Source organism: Vidua chalybeata, chromosome 13, assembly GCF_026979565.1.
Source record: "Vidua chalybeata isolate OUT-0048 chromosome 13, bVidCha1 merged haplotype, whole genome shotgun sequence".
Classification (NCBI taxonomy): Eukaryota; Metazoa; Chordata; class Aves; order Passeriformes; family Viduidae; genus Vidua; species Vidua chalybeata.
Window position 1 is genome coordinate 6,517,641 of NC_071542.1, and position 18,888 is coordinate 6,536,528.

An 18,888-nucleotide genomic window follows, 5' to 3' on the forward strand; every position below is an offset into this window, starting at 1 on the left:
AGAGGATAGGCTGGAGGGGGTGTTAAGCACTCATAAACTGGCCAGGTGACAAAAGATTGGTGCTATGTCCATACTTCAGCCATAATGGCAGGATGAATCCAAGATCCTCAAAAGTCATTGAGAGTAGTGAAAGGGCTGCACTTCCATCCCTGCCCGTGGTGCTGGTGCACAGCAGCTCCCTGTGTGGCCAACCTGCAGGAGAGGCCAGAGCAGAGTCTGCTCCAGCTCCACTCATCTGCAGCCCTGAGAGCACCGTGGTGACCTCTCAGTCTTCCCACACTAAGTCAGTGTGGGGGTCTATTGCAAATATCCTCTCCATGTGCCAAAACTTTTCTATTAAAGGTGGCTCAGGACTTCTTAGTCATGAAGACAAAATTGAATTTTGCTATCTCAGTGGTGAGGATAAAAATCAGTTACTTAAAAAAGTCATCCTGGTGCTTCTGCAGGGACACTGAAAGGAAGACTGCAGCTGCTGGCCAAGGACTACCCCTAATCCCCCATAGGTGTGGGCTGGAGCTGCAGCCAGTGTTGATCTTGAAGAATGTAGTAGAGGGAATTAAAAAGTTTGGGGAGGTTTGTATATGAATAAAAAGCCAAACAAAGAGTTGTCAATGTGAAAAAGGTTGTTCAAGCAAAATAAAGATGAAGAAAAAGCCAGTGTACATGATTTGTGACATAAAAGATTGGAATTCCTGATGCCTCTTTCCCACCTGACTTCCTTTTTACCATGAAAGGAATAGGCCGGTGCAATTACCCTTCACTTCTCCAGTGGTCAGCAATAGACCTTTTTATACAGTAAAATGGTTTTTACTCAGCTTACAGCACATATTCCCAATTAAGCAGAAAATGCTGTGTAAACAGTTATTACCACTTCATAAATAATGTTAATAATATTCCATGATCCGGCATGTGAGATTCAACATCAGGAACAGACAACAGAATGTTTCTGATTTCTTAAAAATAGCTGTAAAAGACAGAAAAATGTTCAATAAAATGTCAGAAATGAAAAATATAAATTTTCACTGTTGCACCACATTTTTGAGACCATTCTAAACTTAAACACACATTTTTATTTGGTGTTTTGACTTCTGCCATACCAATGACATTTTTGTATAGAAGCAGAGCTCTGGCGTTTATGATTTAACCTTGTAGTGGTGCAGCCTCCTGCTGGGAGAGCGAGGCTCCTTCAAAACTACAGCAACTGTTGCAAACTGTTGTTCAGCCAGAGTTGAAGAGCGCAGTCAGGCTGCTTTGCCATTTCTGCGTGACCTGGCCTTGGGATGTTAATGTAAAACGAGGGTCACTCCCTTTACATCAGCTGCTGATTTGCCCTGATTCTGTTGGTGCCAAGAATCCCCTGGAAGCTCGCCCCTAACTAGTGATGTTGCTGAAAGCTGAAGATGTTTAGGACATCACCTCCTTTCCCACATTCCACTGCAAAGCAAATTTAGCCCGAGGCACCTTCAGTTAGGATGATACCTGTCTGTCTCTCACCACTGGCTCAGATTCTGGCTCCTTCAGACCTTTAGGGATAATTGCAGCTGTGCTCAGGATTTAGTTAAGTATTTCCTGTAGCATTAAGGTAAGCTTCATAGTGAAATCTCCAAAACCCAGCCTGAAAATATCTTCATTAACTGGTGTGCTTCTTAGTCTTTGATTTAATTTTTTCTAGCTTTTTTAAATCAAAGAATTAAACTATAAAGGCCAACCAAAATGTGAGAAGTTAATTAAAATGAAATTTGAAAACTTCTCTTCCACTGAGCTCTTAGGTTTATTAGATTTGATGGATGGCATACAAATGGCTCTTCATGCAGTCTGCATGCTGGAGGTCTTCGAAATAAATAATGGCTTAGGAGAATTGCTCCTGACTGGGAAAAGTGGAGTTTTGTTGATAGAGATAACACAGCCTGGCACAGATTGCTGCCATAATCCATTTTGATTTTTTAGGAAAGCTGACTTTGGACTGTAAATTTAATGAGGAATAAGGCAATAAATGGGCTATACTAGGGGTGAGATAATTGTAATTACAACTGGTAATTGTTACATATGGGAAACAGGTAGGGTTTCCCTCTATGAACACCTCCTCCTCCCATTAATTTGTGATACAGTGACTAAAGTTATTGAAGTCCTCTCATCTTTAGCATTTTCCTGGTTTGGGCTGGTTTCACTTTTTCAGTTGTTCTTATTTCAGCCCAGGTGTTTTACCTTTTCTTTTCTGATTCTCCTCCCCACCAGGGGAGGGGCCTGAGTGAGCAACTGCCTGCAGTGTTGTAATTTCTGGTTGGGGTTAAACCATGCCAGGCATATTCTCAACTCAGCCTGCTGTCCTAAGCATGTTCCATAACCCTGAAGGGCAGAGTGGCAGTACCAGATGCAGTGACAGTTCCTCTGTTTCCTGTCTGCATTCTGTGAGTGGTGTGGCAGATCTGAACAAGAACCAAGGCTAGAATGTACAGCAGGAAAAGAGAATGCAGTGGAAGACTCTGTGAAAAAGCTGAAAGCAGAGTGTTAGGGCTAATGACTGTTGTATGTGTAGGCTCAATTTTATAAACAAATCTAAAATATTTGTAGGAGAGGGCCATTGTTAACCCAGTGAAGTTTCCTACATGGGACAGGTGGGATTAAAGTCTGAATCTGCACCCTCATTCTATTTATTTTTTGTTTTGCTTTGGAACTGTGTCCTACTTTCAGTAATGCATCTGCCTGGCCATATTTACTAAACTGTTTCTTCTATAAATCAAGGAGTGAGCCCCACTTACTAGAAATAATGCTGGATAAACCAAACATTCCAGCTCAAGTTACCTCTCCTTAGCAGAGTGCTCTGTTGGTGTTGTAACTTCAATTTTGTGCAGCTTCTCACCTTCAAAATATGTCCTATCTTCATAAATGTTTCCTTAACTAGCCTGTAATGTTTAAAGTTCAGTATATAGAAGCTTAATTTCAAAGCCTTCTTATATCATTTTCCTTTGAAATGCACTCCTCCAGGCTGGCCTATGTATACACATGTCATGCCATTTTTTAAATTATTTTATAGAATATGCTGCTTAGTGTTTATTGAGCATTTTCCTGTCTTGATAGTTTGTAAACATGTCCCATCGAGAAAACATGAAATTGTTCAGACTATTTATTCTCTTGTGGGGTTTTTGTTAATTAAATTATTAAAAATGTGAAAATATGAGTAGAAAATCAACAAATAGATTTTTAAAAAATTGCTTTGTAAATCTTCCCTCTAACCTACAAGCACATTATTTTCAGCAAATTAAACACAAGGAAAATTGTGCCTCTCTAGCAAGAGAAGGGCCAGGCTGGGCAGAGCAGTGTGAGCTCAGTGTGAATGGAAATTGGCCCCTGGTGCTGGGTGCAGAGGCTGTGCTTGAGCCACAGCAAGCTCCAGGGTCCATGGCATAGAAAATGCAGGAGGATGCTCTGCAAGTCACTCAGCCACACTCCTGAGGAAAAGCATCCAGCAGCTGGGAGGGAGGGAATGGGAGAGGAGGAAAAGCTCCAGGTGTGAGTGGTGGACAGCTGCCCTAGTTTACAGTCTTGGTCTGTATTTAACACTTGATCCAGTACATATTTAATACAGGGTTTACTATGAGCTTACACATAGCTACAATTCAAACTTTAGTAACTGTAAAGTTTCACCTATGTGGAAGTCTGAAAAAATTGGGGATTTTCAGATATGTTCTGCACGGATATTGAAGCCTGGAGTTCCTCTGCCCCATGCACTGTTCAGGTGTACATGGAGTGAAACAAAACAGTGAGACAGTAAACCTGAATACAACAGACAAGTATGCTACTGCTTAGAGCTGAAGTTCTGAGAAAGTTGAAACGTTTCTGAAGTTGAAATGCTAAAATATTGCTAGAGCATTCTGTGCTGCTGGGATAGTAGATGTTCATTTTTGGCTTTTTTAATCTTTTTTTTTTTCTTAAAAATAGAAAAATACAGTCTGAATTTTAACTGGATTAAGGTTGATTTTGGCCTATGAGATAAGGAGTCTGATTACTTTGCTTAACCTAGTTCAGGTGAACTCTGAGGGGAATTGGTGTTTTTTTGTTGTTTTTTTTTTTTTTTTTACTTGTGCTGTTTGTGTCTGGAAAAGGCCAGCATTTTCTCCACACCAACTCTATCTTACATGCTTTTGCAAAAAGCATTTGCTTTCTCCCCAGTTTCTTTATATTGCTTTAACAGAAAGGCAGTTTGCTCAGACCACACACAGAGGTCTCCCCAGATAGATGCAAATCCATCATAGCAAAAAACTGCTGCAGAAAGAGCATAAAAGAGTGACCTTAACTCTGAGTAGAGCATCTGGTGAGGAGCCTTCTTAGGATGTAGGAAGGTCTTTGTGTCCCAGGTATGCTCTATTAGGTCTGAGAGTTGTGCTGCCATTGGCTGCACTAGGGCTTTGTCCTGGCAGTGGGCTGGAGAAGTGGCTTTCTACAAGCTCCAGGAAAAAGAAGTTGAGATTATAAATATGTGTGAGAGGCTCATGATGTACCATTTTTGTTACCATGGGGATGTAATTGTAACAGCAGTCTGTCTTTTTTTTTTCAGTACATCATTGTTAGCAAGAGATTGTATTTAGATATGAACACATTCATCTTTGCAAAGACAAGCAGGGATAAGGCATATGAAATGAGCAGAGTATAGCATGACTAATCATATACATCAGCACATCTTGCATTAAAAAATATTTTTTGAAAAGGAAGTTGTATTTTTCAAGTTACCTTATGAATTTTACCTTAAGAATTTACCTTATGAATCACAATTAATTGTGATTAATTGTAGTGTTTCACTCAGTTCAATTTTTGAATATAGCATAGAGCTTAAAGTGCAGTTAAATTTCTTGCAAACATGTGAAGTAATAACTGTCTTCTGTTTATTTACAAATAATTCTTGATTCTGGTGTTTCTTGTAGCAGACTCCTGTTGAGAGGACTAAACCCTGAATTAGTGTTAAATACTGGCCCTAGGTGCTGATTACCATTGCCAGTCTAACACAGATAGGCATCCCAGCTCTGAACACATGCTGGAATCTGGGAAGTACCAGCAGTACTATAAGATAAGATCAAAGAATGGAGCCCCCATAGCCCCACTCATTACATGGTGTTAAAACCAGAGGGAATCAAAGCCTTTGGACTTGATTTGTCTTCCTAAAGGTTAGCTGCAAAACACTGAAATTGACAAGTCAGATTGTTACACTTCAATGTACCAGCAGACTGAAGTAGAAGGAAAGTGTGTGTGTTATTTCTTCAAGTAGAGAAGAGAAAGTTATGGGAGAGCAGGGAGCTGAACCCAAAGCTGTCTCTTCCTCTCCCTGTGCGTGATCAGAGCACACAGCTCCAGCACCAGCCTGCTGCTGATAGTTCATCTATCCTACTTTTGTGAGTAACAGCAACAAATATTTCCACACCTGACCAGAGCATATTCTCCATGATTTAGCATCAGCTGAAACCTTTGAGGAACACCAGAGTCACAGAGACAGAGGCATCTTACACAACCACAGGAATAGCTCTGTGCACTACAAATGGACATAGGTAAAGCCAGCTTCAGAGGGTCAGATAGCAAAAGGCTATTACTCATCCCAGACAGTGTCTCTAACTATACTACATCCTACCTCCATCTTCCCAAGTATAGGAAAATTAAGCAAGGAGGAGTTGCTCCAAAATTTCTGTGATATGTAACATTACCCATTATCTTGGATGTCTTGGGCTCTCTGGTCAATCTAGGATACAGCACAGACATCATCATGGCAATTAAAAAACTTCCTGGGGAAGGGCAGAGTACCAAATGCATTGCTTATCCTGCTGAACGTCTCTGCAGCTCGACACAGAAGTATTGCTAAGACACTTGAATAACTCAAGAAGATGAGTCATATTACAGAGGTTCTCTTTATTCCTTACCCATCCTCTGATGGACACATTTGAGTGTCCTCTTAAGGGTCTTCCTTTCCTGCTTTCCATGAAAATCCATAATGTCCCCACCTCTCTGATATGCCTGTAGAGAATCACTTACAAAGGCACTGAGAAACTGGGAGCTTAGCTGAGAGGAGTACTTTGATGGAAATCAGCTGTATCTCTGTTTCTTCACAAATGCAACAAGCGTCATGACTAAAATGTCAGAACACCTACATGGTCCTTCAGGCTGCTTTTTCCCCAGCACAAAAGAGCAAATTCTCCTTTGTGAAAAGATTATTTCTGTCTGTGGGGACAGAGATGGAATGAGCACTCCAAAATCCATAAAAATGCTCATCTGAATTTCTTGAGCTCTGTCAGTGCTCATTACTTTTTCTGTCCTCATTGTTGCATTTAGTAGTTTTGGAGATGGTGAGTAAGAGGCCTCATTCCTTCCTTCCTGCCTTCCTCTCAAACCCTAAACCAGCACACCTGTGTAGTTACTGAGAGTAATTAAGCACAGAAATGTACAAACACTTCTGACTGAAGGCAGAAAACAAGCCAATAAAAGTGCAAAGTAGCAGTGCTGTGTGATTAAACATGTGCGTGGGTTTCCCAAGTCTGCACAGGGTTATTGATCATCTTCCCTTCAAGGGAGTTTTTTATGAGGAGCACACAAGGAATGAGGAGACCGGATTATAAACCATGCAAATGTGGCCTCACATCACTACCAGAAGATTTGGGAGAGATTAACTGGATGAATATCATATTCTTATTTTGCTGCCAATGAGCAGCACATGGCTTCATGCCATGCTCTTAGTGCTTCACAGTTAGCTGTTGTTGAAGCCAGGATTGCCAGCCTTTCCTTTTTACAGATCAAATTCTAGTTGCAGTAACAGCATGAAAATGCAAGCACAAGCGAAGGTTAAATCTGAATAGACATTTACTTCAGGCTGCTTCTGGTTATTCTTAGAAAATAAATCTTTTAATTTTGAATATATTAAAAATAAATTGGTTAACACAGTAAAGTAAATTATTTAAGTAATTAAAATTCTAAGTGAATTTAAAAAGATTTCTTTTTCTACATAAGTGCTTGTATAAATAGGCTCCCTGCTGCCCACCCATTGTGAGATCTTCCTTTCTTCCTTTCTTTCTTCCTTTCCTTTCTTTCTTTTCCATTTTTGTAACTCACATATATATTTAGACTGGGAACAGTTGGATTGTTTTGTAGTCTCTTCAGGCTACTGAATATGGTGAAGAGTTCAGGACAAACTGAGGAATTCACATCTGTATCATCTAAATTTGAAATAATTAACATTTGAAGTAATTAACATTTGAATGTATTTATGTTAATATGCTGCTCAGAGATACAGAATTGTTTGCTTCCAGTCCATTGACAATACTTTGTTCAACTGCTGTCAGCAATATTAGATTTGTAAATGACTGGAAACTTTTGGTAGCGTGTGCTTTGCTGAGAGAAAAGCAGGCACTGTATCCACAGAGCACTGAGAATGCAGCCCTGAGCAGAGACAGAGGACAGGAACAGAAATACCACTTTGCTTTAGCAGCATTTCCTGCCTTCCCTTGCCATCATCCCCAAAATTGCTGCAGCACATTCCTGCCAACTTACAGACCCACACAGATCACACTACAGGAGTGGGGCTGGGGCTGTGATGGTTCCTTGGGTGCTGCTTTTCCCCACATACTTCACCCAGCCCACAGCATCCTCCCACAGCACTTCCAGAAGCCTTCCCAGAAAAGAAATGGGTTCAGCAGGGGCAGCCACCTGCATCTGAACTCCCTTCTCGTGCATGTTGTCACTGCAGTCAGAGGCAAATCAAACCCAGGAGGAGCCCAGGTAGCTCCCATTGTTCTGTGCACAGCAGAAGAGGTTTTCCCAAGGAGCAGCAGGTTTGTGGAGCAGGTAGGTGCTCTGTGGGAGCAGAGACCAAACCGTGCAGCCAGGGCTCCTCCTGGGCTGGGACAGCCCGCGGCTCTCCCAGGAACGTGGAACAGGGAAACCATCCAGCAGCCACACGGGGCTGGGAACGCTCAGCTAGCCCTGGTACTTCAGGGAGCCAGATCCTTCCACTAGCCAGAGACAAGAACATGCATGAAGAAATACAGGTCTTTCAATCTTTCCAAGCAAATTACCACAGATCATAACAAGCTGATCCATATTGGTCAAAACAGAACATGTGAACTTGTGTATCAAATAGTGACATCTCGTATTTGAACATGACAGTCTTTTTAAAAAAGGAACAACTCTGAATATTACAAGGAGTATATTCATTTCAGTCCCAAAAACTTCTGTAAATTAAAATCTTTGTATAAGACCAAGTATTAGCCAGATCTGACTCCCAGGAATTACATCTTGCACTGTAATTTTGTTTCATTAGCTGATTACTGAGGACTACTAATAATTACTAGGTGATGTGACTTTGCAGGTTCTGTTGTTCTACTAAGAGGCCCTGTGTAAAATGTGAAGGCTTTATGTGGTGGTCCCTGTGCTCTACAGCAGTGTCACAGAGGAATCTGTTTCCTAGCACCTTAGCCATGCTTTTCACAGGAAGGTTACAAGCCCTTTTCATCACAACTGACATAGAAATAGATGTTTAGTCACTTTTTAAGTTAATGGGGTGTCCATACCAATGCAGTTAGAAAACAAAATATGAGGTACTGAGTTTTTATGATTCAAACTGATTATATCACAAAGAGTAAGACAAATGTCAGAGAAACTGCTTCACTTTACTCATATTAGAAAGAAAACCCACACAAACAGAAAAACTCGGCTGATTCATAGTACAAAAAAGTTCCAAACATCTCTCCTGTGGAACCAGAAAGCAGAATATAAGTTCTGATTTTCACATACAATTAACATCTCTAATGTCCTCAAGTGAACTATTATCAGGAGGGTTTTTATAGCCTTTAGTCAGTCCTTTTTTCCTTCCCGCAAAATGCCTTTAATTAGTGTACATTCATTGCTTCCCATTCCATCCTACACATCCTCCTGTGTTTAAAATATCTTTCCAGATCTAAACACTGTTTGAGGACACTAGGTAAAATGCTGACAGAAGAGTTAAAAAATCCAGAAGATCTTTAAAAGCACAGGAATGATGGACAAGTATCACAGAAATAAGGTTGCGGTTTCTCTTAGTATGTTAATATCTCACCACAGTAGGGTAGGGAGAGGTGTTTTCTGCTTGTTGAAGTAGAGCAATTATAAGAATATTTTAGACTCTTGTCTGATCTGTTCTTCAGATTTCGTGGAAAAATAGAATACTCTGTTTTCTGTTATAATCCAGCAACTTTCATGGTATTAAATTAACTAAAAATATCAGAAGGCATATCCCAGCACCTTTCCAGTTTTCTAAACTCTCAGGAATAAATTATGGTGGAATGGAAATGGCTGCAAGATGAAAGTGCAAACAGTTTCTCCCTTGGTGGGAAAAAAGTTCAAGCAGCAAACTGAGAAGAAAATAAAGCTAAGAGAGATTTTTTCTAATGTACACAAATGAATGCTAAAATTAAAAGAATAATGCAGATCTGATGAGCTTCTGCCACAGACATTGTTTGCAAAGAGGCTGCTGAGGTCTGATAAACAGCTTAAGAACTTCATTAGCACCATTTTTCAATGAGTCTATTGATTTGATTGTTTTTATTCCTTTTCCAGATTTAAATTTCCTTTTTTTTTCTTTTTTTTCCTTTTTTGGCGGACAAGATGTTTGTTTTATAGTAGTTTTCTTTACAGAAGCTGTTATGCTTCTTTGAATGACAGCATAATTCTCTTTTCAAAATTTCAAGATATTTGCCATTACTGTCTTGCCCAGTGGGTCTGGAGTATTGGACTGCAAATACTGAATTGCAGATCCTTACGCAGAGGCTTTGCAAAGCCTTCTATGTAAGTCATTGTAGTCAGCTGGATCACTTCACTTTGTAAAAGAAAACAAGGACAAAAGCCCTTGAATATCTAAAACTAAGTCATGCAAGTAACCAAGGGCAGTGTAGGATAGGCAAACTTTGACTACGTTCAGATAAATGTAAAAAAGTTTGCGTGCTTTTCATTTATCCTTTGGTCTGCACAAGTGGGTTGAACAGCCTAAAGGAACAGAATTTCCCTTGAGATTCTGCTGCTGCTTACTACATACAAACAACTATTCAGTGCTTTTCTTTCCTCTAACTAGAATTTTTTTAAAAAGGGAACAGGAGAAACTGGAAAATAAGCAAAAACTGTTGTGTAGTAAATTATTTAATTAGCCAGCAAGTATCTTCAGGAACCATGAAAGATTCCTAAGTAGTGTTATGCAACACAAGTAAGAATATGAATATTCATGTAGATAAGTAGCTTAATTCAACTTTCTTAAATAAATTATTAAATGTTGATTCTAAAAACTTAACTAATTTATGATCAGAGTAGACCAAAATGGTCACACTCATACCCACCAAAATGTTTGTCACTTCTTGTTGAAGAAGTCACAAGCTAAGATGGTATTGATCCAGCATTCTCCCAAGTTTTGCAACTTGAATCAGAGATAGAGCTTGCTTGTGTTTTTTGAAATATTTGACATATTATCATGTTAGGTGAAGAACCATCACAGGTAGTTTTGTGAGCAGTTTAAGCTAATCTAAAGCTAAAATACAGGTGATGTAGAGAATTTACCCCCTCAAAAAAGGATAAGGTAATTCTCACTCAGAGAGGCAGTGGTGCAAGCCACATTTGTGGGAGCATGAGCCCAGAACTCAGAGAGATTTTTTCCAGTAGCAAAGGCTTGAGATCAGCTTAGGGCACTCCCAAGGTGCTGCCCAAATTCCATATAGAAAGCTGGTAAAAATTCTAGATTCCAGCCAGAAAGCTGAAAAACTTCTATATTGAGAGTGAACCTTTGACAGCTACTCTAAGAACGAGTACTGACATGTGGGTTTACCAAGATCTCATTCTCTGGCTTTCTGCTATGTTATTCAGAAATATACACACCTTGCTGGAAATGGTCAAGAAATCTAGAATACTTCACCGAAAATACTTATTATTATTATTATTATTATTATTATTATTATTATTATTATTATTATTATTATTATTATTTTCCTGAAGAAGAAAAGATGTCTCATTTTTCTAGGACTGTTTTGAACTGTTCCCAAGTTGAAAAATAGGAAGTTATGCTTAGATGTTAGGAAAAATCTACCATGATGGTAGTTGCATACTGACTGCCCAGGAAGGTTGTGGAAACTCCTGGACAGGGGCCAGGAAGGCTGTCAAAGTGGTCAGCACTTGACTGGACACAGTCCTGAGTAGCATAATCCATTTAAGACATCTTTGCAGTAGGGGAGTATACAAGATGACCTCTAGAGGCCCTGTCCAAACTAAAATAAGACTGTGATTTTTCTACTCATTTAGATAGCAGTAAAAATTGCGTTTGAACTATCACTCTGTACCTCAATATATTCCAGTTCTTCATGCTTGTGTCTCAAAGCAGCCATTTGCAGTATTAATGTGTGACCACTTAATTTCTAAGGTTTCATCTTCTGACTTTTGGTGATGAAATACCTCTGGTACTCTCTCTTAATTGTATTAACTTACAGTTGATACAGATGTGTCTGTTGTAAAAAATGCTAGGCTAGGCACAAACTTCACATCCTCATGCTCACTGCATTTGTTTCCCTATGCCATTCAGTATTCTGTATGAGATGTTGCAGAGTAGGAAAAGCACTGCTGCTGCTGTGTCTATTCTTAGTTTTCCCTCCAAACCAATAGGGAGTGGCTGAATGTTCTCCTCTGATACTATTATTTAGATGGATGTTACAAGAGAAAACAACACTGTTAGAAGGTATTTAGCTCCATACAGTGTTTAAAAATGTAGTGGCTGCAATTTTTTTTCAGTGTGGAAATTATATCAGTATATTTCAATAATCTGGTTTTCAGAAATGTATATGCTGGAAATTTTCCTAAGGCTAAATTAGGTTAAGATTCTATGCCAGCACTGAAATACCAGACAAGCAGAAGCCAAAGACCAGTCTTATGTGCAGATTGAGGAGTTTCCATGAGGTGAGAAGTAGAGAAAAATAAATAGCTTATCTACATACTATTCTTTATTTTTACTGCCATTGTACTGAAGCTATGACCATCCATTGCCCCTCTTCCTCCCCCTCCTCAAAGGTATGCCTTAGGCTTTGTCTCTTAAGATTTTTCTTTTTGAAGTCCTCTCTTTCAAACCTTTTACTTTCCATTTTGCATCCCATCTTCTTCCATCTAAATTCCACCTCTTAGAAATTCTTTTGCTGTATCTCAGGCCTACCATGTACTCCCACTTCTCCTCTAAGCACTCCCTTAGTTTCCTAGTTCTCCTCTTCAGTAATACATCCCCAAACTGCACTTTTCTCATGCTGCCCCTGCTCTTCCTTCCCATTTAGAAACATTCTGTATAATTTACTATGCCAGCTTGCATTCTCATTAGATAATTAATTAATTCTATTTTCTAGTGAACTCCACTAAACTGGGGCAATTGGCACTTACAGATCCCTCATTATGTACTGCTGATACCTGCATGCATATTAATGTGCAATACCATTAAAAGAAAAACATATCTGAAACCATGGGGTAGAAAATTGCTAGTTTTAATAGGACAGGTTAAAACTAGAAATACAAGGTAGGAAACATCCATTGTATTTAGAAAAGATTTCATATACTGTCTCCCCTTTCCTGTCAGCAAAGTCAGAGTGGAATGGAAGAGACATCACCTAAGGAATAGCAGCAACCAGGATCCAGCCTGGCTCAATCTGTTCTGGCAGGGATTTGATGGATTGGCTCTGGAGAGGTCTAACTCCCAATTAGAATCAGTGGCTATCAGCTGAGAAGCCATTAAAGTGAATATATAAACTACAGGAAGGCATGATGGTGACATGTTTTGTTTCTAGCTTGTTAAGCCAGTAATTGTTATTGCAAATAGCTGTCATTCCCACCAGCATTTGCTTCTTGTTGACAATGAAGAAAACACATTTGTTTTATAGTGTGAAGCTTAATTTACTTCATGGTTGGTTTCTTTCTTTGACTGTCAATCCCAGATCTCAGAGAAAGAAATGCAGTGAGTTTTATGGCAAGCAGAATGAGCTGTAACTAAACAGCCAGTAAAAAACCCTAAGGTTTCTGACTGACTGTGAAGGGTGGTTCTTGAAAGGCATATCGGATCAAAAGCTCCCTTTTGAATCATATTAACCAAGACTGCCAGTCATTGACTACATTCAGATTGGCTAGTGATCTGTGGATATTTTCCTTTTACTTTGTGTGGGTTTTAATTAAATTTGACAACTCCAGAAGAAATTATCTCTGTGTCTTGAACTTTAGGCATCTGATGGGAAGATAATGGAATTTTGAGGTTAAGTACATTTTAAGACTTTAACTTCCTTATTACTTGTCATAGCTAGTTGAATTCAGTAAAAACAAATACTGTAAACCCACTTATATGCTGAGTTGCATCTCTGTGCCACTGTGACAGAGTGAAGCTTAAATTAGTCATATTTGAACCCAAAAAGATCCTGCAGTACATTGTACAAGTACAGCACAGGAATACCTGTTGCTATACCAATCAAATATGGTTGTAAATGCAGTAGCTATTTAAGCATATAAAATGTAGCAATCTTGTCTAGATACCAAAGGAAATAACACAACTTGGATTTTGGCTGGGATTTCCTCTCCCCTCCATCTTCCAAAACAGGCAGCTCTTAAGTGACCACCAGAAATCAAGAACTTTGGTTTTGCAAATCCCTCCCAGACTATACTGCTTGTTGGTTCTAAGGACAGTTAAGGATTTGAAAAGCAAAGTGTGCATTTTGAGCTCCCCTTGAAATATTTTTTAATGCTAAGAATATTGGGAATTTCTGACAAGAAATAGGTAAATTGTACTTCTGAGTTTAGTTCTTTAAAGATGCAGACAAAATTTGACATTGTGTCTTGAATTAGCTGTGCTTTTCAGTTTCTTGTAATCTCCTTTTGCTATCTCAAATGTCCTTCTTTTTCCTTCCTTTCTAGGAAGGAAAAAATCCACCCTTTGAAACAGTTTCCTAGAAGGTTACAGACTTACCACATCCATGATCTGCATGAGGCTGAGAGTGAAATAGACAGTGAGGGGCTGGGAATCATTTGCAACTGGTCGCTCCAACGGATTGTAATTTTTCAGCAGCTCCTTGTAAAGCTTCCTTTGGAACTCTCCTTGCAGAGATTCTTTGGGCACAGGAATAAAAAGATAAATAATAAGGATTCTACATCAGAAAAAGCTCAGGCATGCTTTTTCCACTCCTATCAGATATTATGTATCTATTATTACACCTGCTGCAATCCCAGAAAAAAATGCAACTGTATTTAAAATAGTTCATTAGCTACTACAAAAAAATCCTCATCACAAATGTTCATCCAGCCTATAAGGGGGATTACCTCTTTGATCATTTCTTGACTGGCCAGGAGTGACACATTCTAAATGCTAATGATGCTTTCTCAATGTACACACCCTTCGGTCCAGCAGCAAGAAGTGATGAAGAGAAAATACAGTACCTGTGATTTGACACCTGTCCTGGCATAGCTATAACCAGAAAAGCAGAACAGAGAAGGCATCAGCAAGACAATGGGAGAAAAATGGCCACAGGTTAGACTGAGCACTGCTCTCAGGCTGCTTCAGACAGAGAACTCTTTGGGGCAAGTACACTCCGCTTTGTTCTCTGTTCATGCAGTTAGAAATGAAGTGGGGTACGGCATTCCTGGCAGAGATGATAGACACTACATTAATATACATGCTAATATTTGGGGATTTCTGTCCTTTTTACACTTCAAATCCAGGGAGGATGCTTGTTCTGCCGATTTTCTGTGGAGAGAAGGAGCGGGTCTACATGAATGGAGCAGAGTAGACCAGGGACAGAGGCAGTTTTCGAATGAAGGGGAATGTGAGACAGGGTAGGAACAGGTTCTCTGGACGTGAGACCTCCCTGTCCCACTCCAGACGGACCTCCCTCTTCCCGATTTTCTTGTCCTCAACTCCCCCCACAAAAAGCCGCACTCTCTGCCCTGGGACATCCACCATTTAAGTCCCTTGACAGAGTTCGGTCCCCCATCCCCACCGTCCTTCTCCCGTGTCCCTTCCCGGCAGGTCCCAGCGCTGGTCAGCCCTCAGTGCGGCCCGGGACGGGACGAGCCCCCCGCAGCGGCGAGGCTGGGAGAGGGCAGAAGGCCGTGGCCGGAGAGCCGCCGTGCCGGGAAGGACCCGGCGCTGCCGTCCCCGCCAGACCCGCCCGCTCCGCCGCGGCTCCCGGCGCTGCCCGCGGGGCCGGCGCTCACTCACCGCGCACGAGCCCCGCCGCCGCCAGCAGCCACACCGCCAGCTCCTGGAGGCCCATCCCGGGAGAGCCGGCACCGCGAGCGACGGACACGCCAACAGCAGCGGCGACTTCTCCCGCCGCCGAGCCCCGCCAGCCCCGAGCCGCGGATCCGGGCCGCTGGGAGCCGCCGGCGCCCTGGGCACCTCCGGCAGCTCGGCCCCTTCCTGCGCCCGCACCGGAGCTCGCCCTACGGCGCCGCCGGCCCGGGCGGAGCGGAGCGATGCTGACGGCCCGCCTCCCCGACCTGCCTCTCGCCTGATGGATTTCTCCCCCTTCCCTAATCCTCGAGCGTCTCCGGGCCGGAGGGGAGGGAGCGGAGCCGCTCGCAGGCTGCTGCGGCAGCCGGAGCGATGCGGCTGGGCGAGGGAGCCCCGGCATTATAGAGCCGAGAGCGGGGGCGGCCCCCTCCCCTGCCGGGCAGCCGCGCCCGCCCGCACCCGCTGCCCTCCCCGAGCCCGCAGCGGCACCGCGGGGAGCCCCGGCTGCTCGGGGACGGGAGAGCAGGGGAGGGGAGCCGGCCCGACCGCCCCGGGGAGCGCACCCTGCCCGCGGTGCCCCAAAAACCAAAGGGCGTCAGCCACCCCCGAGCCCCCCAGCGCTCCCCGGCCTTCCTCGGCACAGGTCGTTCTCCTTCACCATCAGCAGCGGCTGCTGCTGTCGTGGGAGGCGTGAATTAGTCCAAAGGGCGCAGAGTGCCCCGAGCAGGATAACCCATGCTGGGGGTGAGGAGGGCAGTGGAAGGGGAAGGCAGCCAGGGCACGGACCAGGGCAGGGCCAGTCCTTGCTGGCCTCAGCCAGCAGCTTGGCTTAGGTCACATCTAGGGGTGATGAGCAATGGCCACAATGATGTTGCAGACATGGCTGTTAAATCCCCAGCAGAGATGCAAGGCTAGGGGCTCAGGTGCTGGATGTTTTATCTAGATATAGGAAAAAAAAGCCATGGCCAAGGGGCATTGTGTTTAGTGTTTGAGAAACACATGACAGTAAAATGGTAGCTGAGCTCCTGCCTGGTACAGGTATAATGCACCACAGTTGGAAAGCAGGCCTAGAAAATTTGATGCATTTTGTTGATTGTCTGGTTCCTATCTGCAGCTCTAAGAGCAATTTTGACACCATGGATGGGTTATTTCTTTCAGTCCAAATCCCTGCCCTTCAAATCCAGTTGCTACGTTAAATGAATGTCCTAGGCAGCTGCACTTGAAAAGAATGGTATTGATGGTTGTCATTTGCAAGGGGTAACTAAGTGCTTGTTTTTCATATGACCATCAAACAGCAGTTTATTTAGTCATGTTAATTTTCAGCTTTAAAAATCCAGGTTATCTGTTTTGGCTTAAGCACTGACCTAATTTATGTAGCTACTGTTTAAGTATTTTTAAATGTTGAGCACAGAAGCAGATGCATCTTGGGGCAATCTGAGTAGTTCAGCAATTGGCACACCATGTGTTCCAGCTGTCACATACGGCAGGACTGAAACCTTCCCCTTTTCAAGTGAGCCAACATGCCAGACAACTTTACCAAGGGGTGGTAGAAACTAGCAAGTGGTAAAGCTAAGCCTCCAAAAGCCAAGTAATAGCTGGTGGTTTTTTGGGTTTTGGTTGGATTTTTTTCCATGAGATATTGAGTTTTTTTGGACCAGCCAACAGACAAGAACAAGTTGCTAGGGGAGCTCTGTGTTATTCGCAGAAAAAAAAGTGTTATTATTCATTTGTACTTTAGCCTTCCTGTGGCAGTGCTCTTAGTATCTGAATTTTTGCCTTGTCTCATTTTGGAAAGGACTCGTTTTCTTTCCTCCTACTATTATCCACTGCTGTTTTGGCACAGGTGCCCCAGATATTTTTGGGTGTTCAGTAAACAGCATGAATTGTTCAGGCAAGAAATTTGGAGAGGAAATCTATAGTTCATGGCTGACCTCTACTGTTGGCTCATTTTTTTGCTTCACACTTGGCTTTGTTGACAGCTGCTTCACCCCTCCGTGATGAACACAGGGTCAACACTGTGCACAGCCCAAGCTCTCAAAAGGTAAAATCTTCAGGGGATGGTGCTGAAACCCCAAATTCCTGTAGTGTAAGTGAGGAAATAATTTTTAACGATTTCTTTTGTAAATCTTGATTTATACTGTTTGCAACAGTCTTGTTTTCATCTGATGTTAGCAAATTGAAATTTATAGGCACTTCAGGAATTCTTTTGATATTCTTTAATAGCAATCAGCACCTCAACTCCTTGATTAAACTGTGTTCAATCAAGTGCATTCTTACTAAAAGTTTTACATTTCAAGTCAGAGATTCTGCTGTGAATGCACACAAATGGCAGGAAAAGTCTTATGTGCTTTCTGTAGACATCCTGGCTAATAAAAGTTAATTTCACAAACATTTATAGATATTGTGTAGATACTAGCAAAGAAAGATTAAAAAAAATACTGAAGCCCTCTAAAAGTCTTTATTTATGGCATTGGTTATCTCTGTAGAATTTGGTGTTTACAACTTAAAAGCAAGCGGTATGGTCTGTGGCCAGCAGAGGCTTTCTTTGCCTGCAGGGCCCACCAGAGGCAATACCCCTTCTCTCAGCTTTGATTCTTCTCTCTCTGCTGTCCAGCCGGGTGATTTGGAGGCAGCTGTTTCCTCTCCCTAGACGATAACTTCTTAGACACAATGATGAATGTGATGGATGTAAGTTCACTTTAGAGTCACAGGCTGTAGAAACTATTGTAGGTTTCCCAGCACACCTGTCCCAACACAGTTGGGTCTTTGCCAGAAAATAAACAAGCCCTTAATGTCTGTTTGTTTCTCACATACATGGGACATAATTAGAAACAGCCAATTGTGTGTCTCTCTGTTTGTGAATAACCAATTGCTCAAGGAGACAACATTATGCACAGATCAGGTCACATATATCAAGGTCAGGCATAGAAAATGTGTGTGGTAATAGTGTGCATCTAGTACCAGTGTGCTGTCTATTGCTTCTTTATCTGATAAGCAAAGTAAATAAGTCAGTGTGCAAAAAGGCTTCGCTCAAGTGCTATTTCAGTTCTGTTTTGAGTCTGAGGGAGGCACAGAGCTGCTAGAGAAACAAGTACAGGGTTCTGAATTAATGTGTCTCTAGAAGAGACCCTCACCATGACTCTAAGATGCTTGTGTTTACCCAAAGCGTCCTCCTTGTTTGGTTTACAAGGCTAATCTTATGTATTCGTCAGTGAAAAGAGCCAGGGACTGAAGAACATTCAGAATGACTCGTGCAGTCATTACAAGATGTTGCAGTTTCCCAAGGTTTATAATATCCCAGAATTGTGAGAAATATCCTCTTTTTGTCTTTGAATAGATTTGCAGATGAACAAATCCTGCATCTTCCTGATGTGACAGAAGGTGATAAAATAGCCCTGAGAAGAGGCTGATAGTGAAGCAGTGACCATCTTGTACTGTATCCATCTACAGTGACTGCAGCACTTTCTGACTTTGATCTAATTTTTGTGCAATTGCAATGACCTGGGGCTCCATATCAGAAAATAATCTTCTTTTCTTTCTTTTTAAGGAAATAGATAAAGTAGGCTAGGATTTTAAATGGTAGCTTACAGCACACGTTAGATGCTGTCATGGTTGGACACTGGCGCAATGCCCGCGTCCCCATGAAAATGCACCTT

General features: G+C 41.8%; 1 protein-coding gene across 1 annotated transcript in view; it reads right to left on the minus strand.

The window, feature by feature from the left end:
- Nucleotides 1-15,404, minus strand: part of CHRFAM7A (CHRNA7 (exons 5-10) and FAM7A (exons A-E) fusion) — a 37,933-nt gene extending 22,529 nt beyond the window's left edge. The window contains exons 1-2 of the mRNA XM_053954610.1: nt 15,218-15,404; nt 13,970-14,109 (exon numbers count right to left, since the gene is read on the minus strand). Of these exons, the coding sequence (XP_053810585.1) occupies nt 13,970-14,109; nt 15,218-15,272 (195 nt within the window). The 5' untranslated portion in view covers nt 15,273-15,404. The remainder of the gene's footprint in view (nt 1-13,969; nt 14,110-15,217) is intronic.
- Between the last annotated feature and the right edge of the window lie 3,484 nt (nt 15,405-18,888).